The 12,322-nt window shown below is 39.8% G+C and overlaps 1 protein-coding gene across 1 annotated transcript; it reads left to right on the forward strand.

Annotated features, from left to right (window-relative positions):
• Positions 1–1,624: 1,624 nt before the first annotated feature.
• LOC139458760 (DNA polymerase epsilon subunit 3-like) lies at positions 1,625–9,965 on the forward strand. Its single transcript, XM_071240173.1, has 5 exons — positions 1,625–1,723; positions 3,993–4,079; positions 5,363–5,448; positions 7,608–7,726; positions 9,465–9,965. The coding sequence occupies exons 2-5, from the start codon at positions 4,014–4,016 to the stop codon at positions 9,701–9,703; spliced, it is 510 nt and encodes a 169-aa protein (XP_071096274.1). The 5' UTR covers positions 1,625–1,723; positions 3,993–4,013; the 3' UTR covers positions 9,704–9,965.
• The last annotated feature ends 2,357 nt before the right edge of the window (positions 9,966–12,322 follow it).

The following is a 12,322-nucleotide window of genomic DNA, read 5'->3' on the forward strand; positions in this document are numbered from 1 at the left end:
TGAAAGTAGGTCAATACAGGAAGGAATTAACCCTTTGACTTCCTATTCAAAAGACGGGCGTTTTTTTTATAATTTCTTTCATGAACATCCATCTGTCTCTTTTATTTCTCCCCACTGGTAATTTTGTATGTGATCACTGAACCCAAACGGAAATTTTGTATTTTTGTAAATCGTACTTCGATATTCGATTCTAAGGTTTGGGACACAAATCTAGAGATAAAAAAGAGGCCTGCATTTACGATAATAATAGGTTTTCTATTTTGAAAAAAAGATAATTTGTTCAAGAAAACAATACACCAAATCGCTATTTCGAGACCGAAAAGAAAATATCGTGTCTCAAACAAAAACCTCTGATTTTGGCGAGCAAGATATGAAAGAAATGGCGGAACAGCAGATATGATCTTGATTTGGTTATGGATTACTGAAAGACAATTTATTAATAACACAAGAGCGGAGTTATATTATACGGCGATAGAAACTAACAGTTTTAGTCCACTAGTCCTTATAATGATAACATCGCATAGCCGAACACCTAAAAAGGGGACAAATTCTACTGGTCCTTGTGATTTGGGCAATTCGGGAAGGACTAGGGGACTAGTGCCAATTTCTAACGGTGTATTATATATTACAAAGTGTCTTTAATCATGTAAACGATCCCATCTCAAACGTTGTAGTTTCAAAGTTTTGATAAATAATTGTTCAGCATATAATTCACTAGTGCCACATTTAATGTTAATTAAGTTTGTGATGTTCTTATTTATTTTTATATGTCTTATTAATAAGCTGAATACCCGTGAGGATTCGAGTAAAAATAGGTCTACAGCAACTCATGCTTGCCCTAAAAGGCGACAAACGGGACCGGGTGGTCAGGCTCAATGACTTGGATGATGCATGACGTCATCTAGCTGGAATATTGCTGAGTGCGGTTGGTTTGTTGTTTAACGCTGCACTCGGCAATATTCAAGCTATATGTCGGCGGTCTGTAAATAGTCGAGTCTGGACCCGAAAATCCCATAATTGACATCATGAGCATCGATCCACGCAATTGGGATCGATGTGCAGAGTGCGACGTCAAACAACAAACAACAATAAGCTGATACCTTGTGCTGTAACCCAAATTTCCTTTGGGAAAATATAGTGTTATCTTATCTTCTCAATCGGTAAACTATGTAACAATTACAGACATGGTTATTTACACAGGATTGAAGGCCAGACCTACTTGTTAAAAAAGCTGATCATATTTCGTTTGATGAGAATACACATTTTGAAAATGTTATGACGTCAACAACATGTGTGTACTATTCCTAGACCTGACCGACCTCACTGAACGCAACTGGGCTCCAGTCTTCTGGATATGTGCATGCTAGCCGGCGTACCAAAGAGTGTAACCAGTTATTAGTTTCAAGAAGAAAAACCCATAGCATAACACACAATATTTCCAAATAAAACTCCCCTTCCAAAACAACAGTTATATATTTAATGTATCTAGAAAAATAGCACCATGCGTGATAAACTAGGCTAGAACTCTACTGCAGCGCCTTATTACTAGAAGTCAGCTTGTGGCGGGTTCCTTGGCCCTGTATAGAGCTGAGAGCTATGACGCGCCAAATTTGTTTAACTTCCGGTGCCTTGGCCCATGCTGAAAATTGTCAACAAACTGATGTTGGAAATGTGAATATATTTGTCACACTTAATACCATACGTGTAGCGGATTTCCGAGAAGGTATACCCCAACCATACTATCTAACCTATCTTATTCATATCTCGTACATAAATGGGAGCCAAACGATTTGATACCCTGTACGTTTCGACCCCTACTGATATTACAAAACAGTCCTCCCTTGTGCGTCCGCGGGGAATGCTCAGTGCGACCCCTGGTTCATCAGGCAACAGCCGATTGTCGATCCCCGCTTATTAACAAGGGGTATGTATATTGGTGCGGTAGTCATTTCGAATCCTCGCATGTACTCACCTGTCGAATCCACTGTAATATAAAAAGAAAAAGTTTAGATCTAGTCCAGATCTACTTTGCAAAAAGCATGCTTATTGTTACCAAGTGTGAAAAATGATGACAATTTTCATGCAATCGAAATGAACTAATACATTATAGAACATAATAATTGACAATCACAAAAATGTATTTGTAATAATTATTATCAAAATACTCACTTGTGTAAGTTACTTGTGTAATTTCTTTATCTAAGCGCTAAGTAACAGTTTGTGAAGAAGATATATAATCCTTTGACTTCGGGATATAACAGCCTGCAGACCAACCGCCTAAGCAGGGGAACCCTTAGGTATTTAGCAGTAGTGTCGAATCTAGCAGCAGTGTCGAATCTAGCAGCAGTGTCGAATCGTCTGACATTCAAATTAACCAACGTTGTGGCAGAAATGGTTGTGTACAGTCTGACTCAGAGATATGTTCAGTGGATGTTTATGAATGATATGAGTTGGTTTTTGTTTCTGAAATTGTCTACTAATCAGCCACATGATGGTGATACTTTTTTGTGACGATAAATCAAAATATTGATATATTGCATTTGCAATTGGTAAGCACTTAAAGTCAATAAATTGATTGTTAAATCAGATTCCGATCAATAGTATCGATTTCAGTTAGGAATATTGATAGTTTGGATTGTACTTACCATATCAGTAAAATACATGCAATGCTGTTCAAATTTGTTTTTCTTTTGATCATGAGTGGTAGTAATGTACACAAAGTAATGTGGAAATTTCTTTTACTTAAATTATTAGGATAAAGAAAAAACAAATCAGTCATATATCAAACTTTACTTTTTATTTGTTGTTATGGTTATCACATTCAAAGGAAACTTCAGTTCCAAGGTTTAATTCAACTCTAAAATCCATCTAAAATGATGCTTGCAATATCATGAATATGGATAGTTATTGCAATAATGATTTCCAGACCAAAAGTCACCCCTAGTATCGAAGTTGACGGACACCTAAAGCAGTGGTATTGGACGTTTGTTTCAAATAATTTGGAATTTATTTATCCCAATCTATGTTTTAGTTTCAACTTATGTCATGGCTTGGTAGAAGCAACTTGTATTTCACTGACCAATAAAGAGGTAGAAGCTTCAAATCTTAGATGATACATTGTTGCATGGAATGCAATGTATGAAAATATGTTAAAATACCCCTGACTTTATAAAAAAGGGCATTGATAAGAATATTTAACAATTTCAGTTCTGAAAAAACTTATAACAAATAATTTACCCTATCTCACAATATACATTTCTGATTCTTCTTGCGATCCTAAGTGGAAATGTTGCCTAAGCAAAGGTTTCCAGGCTTTGAAAAAAAAAAAAATCCACCCGAACACACTCTATCTGGGGGGGCACGGGTGGCCCAGTTGTCTAAGGTGCTGTTATGTTACTTGGTTTGTCAGAACCATACCCGTGCTCGTGGTAAACGTCTGAACCCTGCATCACTTCTGGCTTTCCTCCCACATGAAGCTGACACGCAGCGATATAACTGAAATACAGTGAAAATCAGCGTTAAATCAAACTCACTCACTCACCTATTACAGAACTCAAGGGTGACCCAGTAATTTAAGGCGCCGCAATTTGCTGTGCAGAGATGCGTCCGTTGGGCACACCAGAAACCTATGATAGTGGGTTTGAATCCCGGTTTCACCCCGATTACGTTTCTTGATTTGTCAGCACCATACCCGTGCTCGGGGGTTTCACCGAAGTGGTAAACGTCTGAGACCTGCATCACTTCGGGCTTTCCTCCCACATTGAGCTGACACGCCATGATATAACTGGAATACTGTTAAAAGAGGCGTTAAAGCAACTCACTCACTCACTCCCATCTATCTGGGTCATGCAGGCTTGTCGTGCCGGTTGACCTACATGCACTGAACACTGGATACACAGCTTGTTGTAAATTGACTTCTTTAAGTGGAATTTAGAAGTTGGTGTGATGAACATGATGAAGAAGTTGTCGTTAATTGTGACCTGTGATTTCAGCAATTAAGTACCAGGACAAAGATGGCTGAACGTCCAGAGGACCTCAATCTCCCCAATGCAGTCGTGACCAGAATCATCAAAGATGCAGTAAGTGTCCGAATGATCATAAGATTGGTTTACCAATTGTTTGTTTGACAAAATTTAATGTTTGATCAGATAATCATTAAATCAACGATAATACACAAACATTAACATTAACCATAACATTAACTTCAATAATATATATTCTTTAAAAATTGATTCTTCTACACCTATGAAGATCAGGGTTAGAATAGGTCTTCAGCAATCCATGCTTGTCAGTAAAGGCGACAATGCTTGTTGTAAGAAGCGACTTATGAGATCAGATGGTTTAGGCTCGCTGATTTGGTTGATGTATGTCATCGTATCCCAATTGCGTGGATGTTCATGATGGCAGTCACTGGATTGGATGGCCCACACTCGAATGTTTACAGTCTGCCGTCATATAGCTGGAATATTGCTGAGTGTGTCAATAAACAAACAAACGTTTGTCAACTGTGTTGGTGGCTGTGTGTATGAACAGGCTAGCTGACAAATGTTGCGCAGTGAGTGAGTCGTGAGATGACATGTGCAGCAAGGACTTTTATTTATTGTTTATTCATCTTTACTGCATTAGCATCAGAAACTATGTGGAGGATAAAGCACATCCGAGGGTTTTTATAGTTAAAACCTGCATCTATGGAATAATACAGAGGCTTCAGCCTAGGGTTTCATCTCAAAGATAAGAGTTATAAATATTATAAAGACCCAGGGGGAAGTGTGGTTTACATTCACTGGGCTACAGATACATATGTGTTCGATCCCTGGGAATATATAAAAAAAACATTTGTCGTTTGATTTTACATCTCATTACATTGTGTTCAACTTCAAATGCAAAATATATTTCTAACGAGAAACATTCATATGTTACAATGTAAACAGAAGTTGTATTAATAAAATACCGGGGATATTATAAGATATTAAATAGCAAATATGCCTTGAATATCATTAAAATCCTGGGGATATTTCAACGTCCCTGTTTATGAGATTTAACCAGACTGGAGAACAATAGGATGATGTCACTGGAGGTTTGTAAGCATGTGTTGTAGGGGTGAAACCATACTTCAGTGTACCGGTGCATCAACGTTGGCATATGTCTGTAACTCACTCACTCACTCACTCACTCACTCACTCACTCACTCACTCACTCACTCACTCACTCACTCACTCACTCACTCACTCACTCTGGTATCATTACTCTGCTGCAGATTTATGATTTGAGATGAGTATGTATAGTCTTGTTGAATCATTATTTTGAGTCCTACTTACCATTTGTAAGCTTCATATTAGCACCTTCTGTTTTCTTGTGTCAGATCCCTGATGGCGTGAACGTAGGCAAGGAGGCGAGGCTGGCCATCTCCAAGGCTGCCAGCGTGTTTGTGCTCTACGCCACGTCATGGTATGTACAACACCCAATGTAACCTTTCAGCTGTATTTGTGACAGCTCTTTATTTACTGAATGCAACATCACAGTGCTGAACTCTGATGCAGTGAGTAATGCACAAAATTGAAGGTGTGGCTTATTGTAACTTAGACTAGAGATTTATTTCGGTTGTGATGAACAGACACAGCATGAGACAGAATTTTGTAGAAGCAGTCCACTCACTTGTTCACAGTACCACCCCAAGCTTGTGTGTTGGGATCACTGTAATGGGGGGAGGCACATTGATCTGTTTCCTTTTGTTTATTGTTTTGGAAAATATTGTATAATTTAGTTAGAAATCATTTTAACATGTTAAAGTGTTTTATGTTGATTTTTATCCCCCCGACATATAATGACGGGGGGGATATAGCCATCAGTTGTCCGGTCCGTCTGTCCATCTGTCTGTCCGTCTGTAATCATTGTTTGTCTGGAGCATATTTCCTAAACCGTACAACCTAGCTTCACAAAACTTGGTACCCTTACCAATCAGGCTCAGTAGTAGTGCCTTTTGCTATTAGAGATTTTTAGAATTTTTTATTTTTGTCATTTCCATGGAAATATGATAAACTTAAGAATTTGAGGGTAGTCCTCTTGTCCGGACCATATTTCCCGAACCATACAACTTAGCTTCTCAAAAGGTTTTACACCTATCAAGCAGCTTATGTAGTGGTGCCTTTGCTATTAACAGATTGTTCTTTGTTTTCTTTAATTTAAATTGAAAATTGATGAACTTAGGGCACAAATGTAGGGTAATGTCCTCGTCTGGAGCATATCTTCTAAACCATGCGACAGAGACTTACCAAACTTTATGCACATATCAATCATGTTCACTTGTAGTGCAGTTTGTTATTTATAGATTTTAGTCTTTTTAATTTGTAGCACCTGACATATAATTCTAAGGTGTACTATTTAGCGATATCATATACTATATATGATGTGAGCTACATAACCTAGTACATTCTCTTTATGCCTTTGTGTCATCAGGCTACTACAGAGCTACTCATATGCGAATCTGCGAAGTTGTTGTTATTACAATTTCATCAGATCATCAGAAAGTGAGCTACATGAACCAATATTTAATAACCTTCTTTATATTTCTGGTTTTGGCATCAAGGAAAAAGATTTCCTTGCCAATGTAAATACATTTGAAGGTACACACAGTTTACCGATATGCCACGTCGGGGGATATGTCATCTTTGGATGACTCTTGTTTAATTTTTTATTTACATGGTCTTTATTCTTTCAATGAGGGAAGCAGTTCTCTTTACTTGATTGATGGCTGTGGCTGTGGCATTTGATAAATAATGTTCAACATTTCCCGCAGTTGTATTGTGCTGGATCATGGATTCTTGTTATGGAGAGTGTTTGGATCGGAAAATTATAGATTGTGGATTATACAGGGAGATAATACTGAGATAACTGTCATTTTATATGTTACGGTCAGGGTATAAACATCTTCCTGAGGCAAGGGAGTTGACTGAAGGTTCAATTTCCGAACTAGACTGAAATTTCTGGGCTCGGTCGTAGTGCCACCAGTGGCTATTACAAGTTATGTCCCTTCTATGTCCCTCCTATTGTACAATCAGATTCCACCCCTCATAGCCACTGAATTTGCTTCAAACAATATGGCAGCGCCCTGTCAAGACGATCTGATTGATAATCAAGATCTTTATTGTAATAGAATGGGTCTTTACAAACCGGATGTCGCGATTTTGATTGGACTATGCATGGACTCATTAATTTAGCCAAAATGTAACTCCATAAGTCCAGCATAGTTCGGCAAGCATGGAAAATGGACTTTTACAGTCAGTTAACTCCCTTGCCTCGAGAAGATGGGGTATAAAATATTGATTATCAATATTATAGGGAGATAAATCCGGTCATTTTATATGTTTTGGTTAGGTTCTTGCATTTTATGTACATACAATTTGAGAATGAATGTTAATATAGTACATTGTGGGTCCTTTGGGAGTATGGCTGTGTTAATGCCTTGGTTACACGCACGCACGCACGCACAACTAAACAATCACAGATAACTACGGTAGTATAAAAGAATTGGGTAATCCTTAACTTCTTTTGAGTAGTATATGTGGTAGTGGCCCTGTTGACACTAACACCCTCTTTTCTTTCAACAGTTCCAATAACTTCTCAATGAAGGCGAAGCGGAAGACGATCTCGGCCCAGGACGTGGTGGACGCCATGGAGGAGATGGAGTTTGAGCAGTTTGTCAGCCCCCTGCAGCAGTGTCTCGATGGTTTGTCTATTTGTCGTGCCCTTTTGTAGTGCAATTCCAGTCCATCCACTCTCATTGATGGGATTAAGAAAAGTTCTTTCACTCCAATAAAATAGCTCTCTGCGTGAAGATTTGACAATACCTCCATGGAATGTCATATCAGGTGACCTTCCTAATCAGCCAATCAGCATCAAGGCGTCTAAATTCTTGGTACGAATGAGAGAAGCATTTAGACCAGCATATTCGATTTCTGTATCTTAAAAACAAAATTAATTGGCCGGTTCCGAAAGTAAATGATAAAGACAATGCCATTGTAGTAAGACAAGTTCTATGGATGAACAACTTCTTTATTACAATTAGTGTGACGTTTCGGTGTAGATCCTAACACCTTTATCAAGCAAGTGTTGCTCATCCATAGAACTCGTCTTACTTCATCACACCAACTTCTAAGTGCCACTCAAAGAAAAAAGTGCTATTGTATTGTGAATATTGTATAGATCCTGTTGTTTCTGTGTGTCATGTCATCTCCACCCAAAGGGGAAGACCATTGAAGGAATATTTGTGTTTTGTGTGGGGTTTCTTTGTTAAAATCAAAATTTCTGAATTATGGTGGTAAAGAAATGAAGCCAAGACATCTAAGAAGGCTTGTTAGACAACTTGTTGGATCGATTGGGTGCTCAAAGTTAGCTCAGAGTTGTATCATATCAGAGTATAAGTTCTGATTTTGTGAGATTGATTCATACAAGGATGTTAAAATATATTCTCTGTGAAATTGAGCAAAAGTTTGGACAATTTGTGTACACTTAATACTGTGATAATTATTTTTAGAGCTTTTCAGTGAATGAGTGGGGTGTTAGAAAGGGATGTTACTGTATTCAACGCACTTTGTGGTTCTCAATATGTTTTGTAAACTCTCTCCTCCTCCTCTCCCCCCCCCCCACCCCCACCCACCCCCCCCCCCCACCACCACCACCACCAGTATTTTGGTTGGTTTGTTGTTTTACGCCGCACTCAGCAGTATTCCAGCTATTTGACGGCGGTCTGTAAATAATCGAGTCAGGATCAGACAATCCAGTGATTGATGTCATGAGCATCGATCCACGCAATTGGGATCGATGACATGCATCAACCAAGTCAGTGAGCCTGACCACAAAGTCCCGTAAGTCGCCTCTTACGGCAAGCATGGGTTGGTGAAGACCTATTCCACCCAGGATCTTCACGGGTCCCACCGGTATGTAATATAGGGGGAAATACCTGGTAGTGGTCCGCTTGTCTGTCGTCCGTAATCATTCTTTGTTCCGGATCTTATCTCTAAAACTAACTGATATTCTTACATGAAACGCTTCACACACAAAGATCTGGCCTACAACTGGTGCCTTTTGCTATTTAGGGAGTTTTAGAGTTTATTTCTTTGGCAAGAAGTTTGACTTCGACTCTGTTCATATGGTTATGTACCTGACATAGAAATACAAAGTTCCGAATCCGGTATGGTTTTGATAGCTCAATAACTACTCTTGTATACAGACAGACAGATTAGATAAAAAATTCTCTTATCAAGTTGGACTTGAAGTGACAGTCAGATAATTTGTTCTTTTGAACTTGTGGGGGCCGAGGGGATTGGTCAATTTCTGAATGACAATTGTTTTATCAGATCATACAGAAAAATACGCTATAGAGAAAGATTATTACACAGGTGTCAAATACACATTTGTCTCTTCCAATGAAGATTATGCTCCAGATTTTTTTTTTCATTGTTCAGCATTCAGGAATGAACAGAAAGGAAAGAAGGAAGCATCAGAACGAAGGAAGAAGGAACGAGAACAGAATGCATCATTGGAGGAAGATAAGAATGGAGACACAACAATGGAGGAAGATGGTGCGGAAGTCATCACCATCAACGGCGATGATGAAGAGGAAGAGGAGGAGGGAGAGGAAGGGGGAGAAGAGGAGGAGGAACCAGAGGAAGGAGATGATGATGACGTGCAGGAAATAGTATGAAAGTAGGTCAAGAAAGGTCATCTCATCAGCAAGGTCATCTCATCAGCAAGGTCAAGGCTATGTCACCCAAATTTCTGCTATATGAAATATGTCACAAGTGTTTTGCAACTGATAATTTGAAAAGGAATTTTGAAGGTTGTATATGCTCTTAATGATGTTGCAATTATCAACATCAATAGATTACACTAATTTCGGTAAAGGGTCTCTGTCCATGGGATGATGTGAAGGATGAAGCCGGTGTTTGCACTGACTCACAACTTGTATATAGTCATCTGTAAATAAACATTATTGTCTTGTCACAAGCATTGTGTTCAATTATTGAAATATGGTCTGTACAGATCAGCAGAGATCACGAGCCCACCTTGCCCCCATCTGACCAACATGACAGCAGTAGACAGGGAAGTTGCTGCTTGCAGAGAGTTGGATGGGTGACTGTGATCCGCAGATTGACTCCTGAGAGTTTCTAAGGCTTCGGTCCTGCCCATTTAACACATGTGGTGTTTCCTTGGACTAATGTCTTTGTTCAAAATATGCCACTCTTTATCCAGCAGTGAATGGGTACCTGGGAGGACGAGACGGTAATGTGACTGTTAACCTTGGAGTGCCTCTGGGCAGTTTGGTTTGTATACTCCCCTGGGAGCTAAGAATAAAGCATTGATCCAGGGTATTCATAATGTACAGTGCCTGTGAACAGATTATATAAAAAATAGATTATAATCATTACATTTTAACCATTATTTTCGGGAACAAATTGTTTTTCAAGAGTATCCCAGCCTGTCTCTTCCCATCAAATATGTGAAATAGTTCCTCTCATACTGGTTGAAGATGGGGTTGGATTTTCAGCATGGATACCAAGTGTGCTGCTCCTGGTATGGTGCTTGAGGTGTTAGACCGCCTCCGTGGTCTAGTGGTAGAGCGTCCGCCCCAAGAGCGGAAGGTCCGGGGTTTGATCCCCGGCCGCATCATACCAACAGATGTTGAAAGATGGTACTTGTTGTTACCCTGTCTGGCGCTCGGTATTAAGGGGCTAAAACAAGGACTGGTTAGCTCGGAGTCTGTGTACTGTGTCTGAGTGAGGTTTTCATGTTAAACTGCGGCATGGTATCTCAGTGAGCTAGCACTAGAAATTGGGAACAGACTGGACTACAACAAGCAGCCACACACACACACACGTGCATGCACGTCGCTATATCAGTGCAATAATCTTGGACGCGACCTTAAACCCCATTTCGCCTCACCTGTAACAGCAACGTGTCTGGTTGATAGCACAGCGACATAACTACCCATTACCCCCAGTTGGTAATGGAATCACCCATATAAAAACACCAGAAATTACTCCACGTACTATGTCCTGCCATGACAGTTTAAAATATGAAAGAATTGGGTGGTCCTTCACTTCTTTTGAGCAGTATATATAAGTTCACTTTATTTATGAATGATGTGTAATGTGAACTTAATAAATATAGTCAATATAAAGCCTAGATAATGCCGATTCCACCTTAATCATTAACTCACTGACAAATAGTGTGTTCTGTAGCGGTAAAATGTAGTGGTGTGTTAAAGGAAGACAATGTAACCCAAGGAGTTTATATAAGATCAAACTCAACACGTCAGTTTTGTAGAGAGAGATCCATTGAACCCCATTTGAGGTGCCACACACAACATTAAACCCCGTTAGAGGTGCCACACAACGTTAAACCCCATTTGAGGTGTCACACACGTTAAACCCCATTTGAGGTGCCAAACAACGTTAAACACCATAAGAGATGCCACACACAACGTTTAACCCAATTTGAGGTGCCACAAACAACGTTAAACCCCATTTGAGGTGCCACGCAACGTTAAACACCATTTGAGGTGCCACACACAACATTAAACCCCATTTGAGGCGCCACACAACGTTAAATACCATTTGAGGTGCCACACACAACGTTAAACCCCGTTAGAGGTGCCACAACGTTAAACCCCGTTAGAGGTGTCACACAACGTTAGAGGTGTCACACAACGTTAAACCCCATTTGAGGTGCCACACACAACGTTAAACCCCATTTGAGGTGCCACACACAACGTTAAACCCCGTTAGAGGTGCCACACAACGTTAAACACCATAAGAGGTGCCACACACAACGTTAAACCCCGTTAGAGGTGCCACACAACGTTAAACCCCATTTGAGGTGTCACACACGTTAAACCCCATTTGAGGTGCCAAACAACGTTAAACACCATAAGAGATGCCACACACAACGTTTAACCCAATTTGAGGTGCCACAAACAACGTTAAACCCCATTTGAGGTGCCACGCAACGTTAAACACCATTTGAGGTGCCACACACAACATTAAACCCCATTTGAGGAGCCACACAACGTTAAATACAATTTGAGGTGCCATACACAACGTTAAACCCCGTTAGAGGTGCCACACAACGTTAAACCCCGTTAGAGGTGTCACACAACGTTAGAGGTGTCACAAAACGTTAAACCCCATTTGAGGTGCCACACACAACGTTAAACCCCATTTGAGGTGCCACACACAACGTTAAACCCCGTTAGAGGTGCCACACAACGTTAAACACCATAAGAGGTGCCACACACAACGTTAAACCCCATTTGAGGTGCCAC

The sequence above is a fragment of the Haliotis cracherodii genome, unplaced genomic scaffold (genome assembly GCF_022045235.1).
Source record: "Haliotis cracherodii isolate W230 unplaced genomic scaffold, xgHalCrac1.p SCAF_13, whole genome shotgun sequence".
In the NCBI taxonomy this organism is placed as follows: domain Eukaryota; kingdom Metazoa; phylum Mollusca; class Gastropoda; order Lepetellida; family Haliotidae; genus Haliotis; species Haliotis cracherodii.

Bases quoted from the DNA above. Each gene is read 5' to 3' on its own strand.
- LOC139458760 (XM_071240173.1), top strand. From the start codon at position 4,014: ATGGCTGAACGTCCAGAGGACCTCAATCTCCCCAATGCAGTCGTGACC. The intron at 4,080-5,362 runs GTAAGTGTCCGA...TTCTTGTGTCAG, and splicing joins CCAGAATCATCAAAGATGCA to ATCCCTGATGGCGTGAACGT. The intron at 7,727-9,464 runs GTTTGTCTATTT...TTCATTGTTCAG, and splicing joins CCTGCAGCAGTGTCTCGATG to CATTCAGGAATGAACAGAAA.